The sequence below is a fragment of the Penaeus japonicus genome, unplaced genomic scaffold (assembly GCF_977035675.1).
Source record: "Penaeus japonicus unplaced genomic scaffold, GWHDUDI00000001_assembly GWHDUDI00000003, whole genome shotgun sequence".
NCBI lineage: Eukaryota > Metazoa > Arthropoda > Malacostraca > Decapoda > Penaeidae > Penaeus > Penaeus japonicus.
In genome coordinates this window covers 2269531-2274530 of record NW_028234405.1, presented here as the reverse complement: position 1 = coordinate 2274530, position 5000 = coordinate 2269531, and the positions used below count along the sequence as shown (strand labels likewise).

Sequence of the window (5000 nt, the reverse complement as noted above, 5' to 3'; positions counted from 1 at the left end):
TTCCTGAAACAAGAGAAAGTAAAGGAAGGTTATTAGCGATTTAACTGGCAGTCATAACAGGCAGTCTACAATGCTGGCGGCACTGGCTAAAAATTAGAGGGATGGGGGGAAAATTTTCTTCGCCATACAGGCAGTGCAGGCAAACCTAAAGAATATTTTTCCATGAATCCCTCACAAAACAAGAGTTCAGGCTGACTTTGGAACCCTGTAGCTCTGAAGATAGTGCCGTTACAGCCATAATACTTCACGCTTCAATTATAGATCCTGATGATGCGTCGTTTGCGTATGTCGTATGTTTTAGGCCTATTCAACTGCCATGTGTGTCATGACGCCCATACTCAATGGGTTAAAGTATGAGAAAATGAAAATAAACATATGTATATGATAAATATATGTATAGTATAATTTCCCCATTCAAAAATTGGTCAAATTATAAACACATCACATGAGCAGAGGGTGCAGTAAATATGGGTACATTTTTTAGGGTCAACATTTTGATGGCTATACAAAAGAGATTTTAAAGAGACCTTAAACATATATTTTACTTCATGCGTTTGTAAGTTATAAAAGCTAAAGTCAAATTGATTTATGAAATAGGGAAAAAATTCAGAGAGCAGTTCAAAATAAACAGACTATAATATACACGTTTTACCCATTCATACCAAAATAGAGATTAGAAAACAGCACACCAATTTTAAAAAGCTAATGCTCTATCGAGGTAACTTGGATGGATGGGAAACTTATTTATAGCCTCGATTAACCCTTTAACGATGGGGTGGTTTTGGCTCCAAATGGTCAAAACGCCGGGATATTTCAAACGTGTAAGCTTAACACCTCAGGATTTTCGCTGTACGACGAAATATCTTGTCCCCGGTGGTTAACCCTGCCACCACTTAACATGATATACTGTCAACCGTCATTAACGAGTTAAGGCTTATCAGATTTTAGGGGTTAACTAAGGCTATCAATACTCTGTGGGTACCGGGACTAAAGTCTGGGAGTGTGAGACTCAGTGACAGCTTTTGTTTGTCCACTGATCTCTCAAATACAGTGATGCCAAGTATGCTGTCTGGGAAAAAATATGTAGGGGGCATTCACCCCCTCTGGGATTATTATCTAAGAGTACAGCCATTTGTGACTCCTTGCCAGCAGTATCATCACCCTAATTTTTTTCATTATGTGGGTTAGACTTAATGTAGAGGATGTAACATAGGTTTATGGGAGGAAAGAAACATGGTCTTTTTTTTATACATGTGATACATATATGCTAAAAATTACACTTCATAAAGTTTCTATAGGCATCAAGGTCACAAAACATAATTAACCCACTTACGACGGGGGCATTCCAGCCTTGAATGTCCCAATGCCGGGGCGTTCGAATTATTAGGCCTAAATCAATTGAATGGCTGGCACAATACTGTGCCGCCCGGCCACTGGGCTTTTGAATGCACGGTACAGTACTGTACCACCCGTCCAGAGAGGGTTAAGGAGGGTGCAGTTTGTTGTGGAAACTCAGAAAAGATGTTTATATTGCCATGTAACATTTGATTTACCAAATTCACTCTATTAAAAGTCATTGGTAAAGACTAGATTATCTTTATGACTATAGTATGTCAATGATATCAGTATTATAAAAATCTGCAAGCAAGGAGACAAGCATTAACACATGGTCATGATTATGATAATACTAAGCTAAACTTTGATGTTTATTATATAACTTGATAGCAGCACCAATCAGATGTTTGAATCTCATGCCATATATACACACACCATTGCAAGATGATGCTGATGATGATGATAATGATGATCATTGGAGACAGGTGTCATGACATACATAATGCAGGCATTTTTGGCCTGACAGCAAGTGTTGTGATATACGCAACATTAGAGGAGAGTGTGTCACTGTTTCTTTATTGTACTATGAGTAATAAGTGAGTTATTATGACAATTGAATCAGAATTACTATAATTGCCATAATATTAAGCAAAATGGGTTTAACCAAAATCCAAAATCTAGATGGCATCTAGTAAAGACTCTCTAGAAAGCACTATCTTCAGAGAGCGATGGCACATTTGCTCTAAAGTACCAGTGATGAATTATAACGAGAAGAGGAAGGTGAAGCAAACCATGCCCAGTGTCTACAATGTAACCCAGTGCCAGTAGGGATGCCTTTTACTGTGGCACTCACAGTCGTAAGCACAGGTTTCCTTCCTCTTCCCTACCTCTTCATGTTATCTTCATTGTGGATGGTTATATTTTTTGTAATAGTTTACAATAGTACACAAATACGGAAAAAAAAGTTGCTTTTTGTCCTCCCATGAAACAGCAATATTTCTATAGCACAGTATGAGGAAGATAATGAGCTGATATGGGCCATATGCTGAAATTTTAGTCATATGACGTATAAAAGTCTTTCACAACGCAAAAGATCACAAAAAAAAATTACGAACGCAAAAATGGCTGTAGTTTTACAATGAGTGACTGAAAGAGAGTTAGGATAAGCTACCTTGCTCTCCAATAAAACCCATCCTGGAGACAGGGCAAGTAAACCTATGGCAAGTAAATCTATCCCTGATTGCAATGAGTTAATAATATAGTGTTTAATAAATGACTCATGCCACTTAGCATTTAGGCTCACTTTGCCATGGCATGTATAGATTCCATCATGTGCCAATGGGTTAAGAAAAGGTTTATTGAGTTGCACTGAAAGTAATTTCTATTCAGTCCTGCGAGAGCCATAATTGCATATCGCTGAAAGTAGTAGGTCAAGGTCAGTTGTGTACTGCAGTTCTCTGATGACCTCCTTTCTTTTTCCTTGGGCTGCTCATCAGGCTTGTGACCTGCTGCGTTGACCTGATTGGCTGGTGGGCCTCCTTTCTTAGCCAGTGGGATGTTGTGTCAGGATGCATTTGTTTATGATCACACATGCATACACACAGTCTCTCTCCCTCCCTCTCACACACTCTCTCTCTTTCTCTCTCTCTCTCTCTCTCTCTCTCTCTCTCTCAGTCTTTACGCTGGCCTCTTCTCTCCCTCTCTCCCTATCTCTCTCTCTCTCCTCTCTGCTCTCATTCTATCTTCTCTCTCTCATCCTCTCTCCTCCTCTCCCTCTCTCTCTCCTCTCTCCCTCTCTCTCTCTTCTATCACTCGGTCTCTCTCGCTCTCGCTCTCTCTACTCTCTCACCCTCTCCTTCTCTCTCTCTCTCTCTCTCTCCCCTCCCTCTCTCTCTCTCTCTCTCTCTCTCTCTCTCCCTCCCTCTCTGACCCTCTCGGTCCCTCTCCACCCCTCTGGACGGTCGTCGGGGGACACCCTCTCTCTCTCTCGTCGTTCTCTCTCTCTCTCTCTCTCTCTCACTCGTCTCTCCCTCTCTCTCTCGTCTCCCCCTGCTCTCCTCTCTCTCTCTCCCTCTCTCCCTCTCTCCCCTGCCTCCCTCTCTCCCTACCTCTCTCACCTCTCATCCCTCTCTCTCTCTCTGCGGTCTTCGTCCCTCTCTCTTCACTCATCTCATCTCTCTCCCTCCCGTCTCCTCTCTATCTCTCGTCTTCTCTCCCTCTCTCCCTCTCTCCCTCTCTCCCTCTCTCCCTCTCCTCTCCCTCCCTCTCTCGCCTCTCTCTCCCTCTGGCTCTCTCCCTCTCTCCCTCGTCGACATCCATCGTCTCTCTCTTCCCTCATCTCCTCTCTCTCTCGTCTCTCTCTCTCTCTCGGTCGCGTGCGGTCGGTGAGCGACTCTCTCTCTGCCTCTCTCTCTGCTCTGGGCTCTCTTTTGGCTCGCCTCTCTTCCTCTCTCTTCGGGTCTCTCTCAGTCTCCCTCTCTCTTCTCTCGGTCTCGTCTCTCTCTCCCAGCCTCTCTCCCTCTCTCTCTCTCCTCATCTCGTCTCTCCTCCCTCTCTCACTCTCTCTCCCCTCCCTCTCGTCTATCTGATCTCTCTCGTCTCTCTCTCTCTCCTTCTCATTCTCTCGAGCACTCTCTCTCTCTCCCTTGCTTGCGTCCCTCTCTCCCTCCCTCTCCCTCTCTCTTCGCTCTCTCCTCTCTCTCCTTCTCTCTTCACCTCACTCTCTCTCTCCCTCCCTCCTCCCTCCCTCCCTCTCTCTGGCCCTCCCTCACTCTCTCCTCTCTCCCTCCTCTCTTCTCCGTCGGGCCTCCCTCCGCTCCCTCTCCCTCCCTCTCTCTCTCTCTCTCTCTCTCTCCCTCCCTCCCTCCCTCCCTCTCTCTCTCCCTCCCTCACTCTCCCTCTCTCTCCTTCTCTCCCTCTCTTTCTTTTCTGTTAATCTTTAATATATGGAGAGGTGAGCATTGAGACAGTCTAGTCAATGTCTAAAGTAAAAAGGTTAAGAACTTGTGCGTTATCTGGTGTTGGTTTTTCTCTTTTTTACTGATTTTTTTTTTTTTTTTTCTATTTACTCAGTAATTTTGTTTTAAACTAGTAAAAGTTATTTAAAAAAAATATATAGTTGTAATAATAATAATGGTAATAATAATAATAATAATAATGATGATGATGATTATACTAAGGGTTCCTGATCACATTTACCAGTGTTGGAATGCCTCCCTAATAATACAAACAGTAATCCTCACTTATAGTTTTGTTTTTAATTCTAGAAATCATGACATTTCTTTAAATATTTACTTGTGTAAATATCTGTTCAATTATGTATATAATGGACAATCCTGTGATAACACAGTTTAAGATTTTGTTAGTATTAATTGTAATACCCACCTGACTTCCAGAGCACAGAAAGAAATGGACGAAGCAGGCATCCTGCCCACAGACGTGCAAAGGCTAGAGGTAGAAGCCCAGCTCCTCCGAGAGGCTGAGCCCTTCTACCTCAACCAAGATCTGAAGTGGAAACTCCCTGGATCCAACGGCAATCTAAGAGAATTCAAACAGGAGATGTGCGATAACATTTCAGTCCCGGACAACGTAGCGGACTTCATATCCAGCACAAAGGACATATACGACCAGCTGAACTCCAAGCACAACATCAACGGAAGTAGTTT

At 43.1% G+C, this 5000-nt stretch overlaps 1 protein-coding gene across 1 annotated transcript in view; it reads left to right on the top strand.

Moving 5' to 3' along the window:
- LOC122253203 (uncharacterized) overlaps positions 1-5000 on the top strand; it is a 19870-nt gene that overhangs the window by 14750 nt on the left and 120 nt on the right. The window contains exon 13 of the mRNA XM_086554135.1: positions 4701-5000. This exon is cut by the window's right edge and continues 120 nt beyond it. Coding sequence (XP_086410261.1) covers positions 4701-5000 — 300 coding nt within the window. The remainder of the gene's footprint in view (positions 1-4700) is intronic.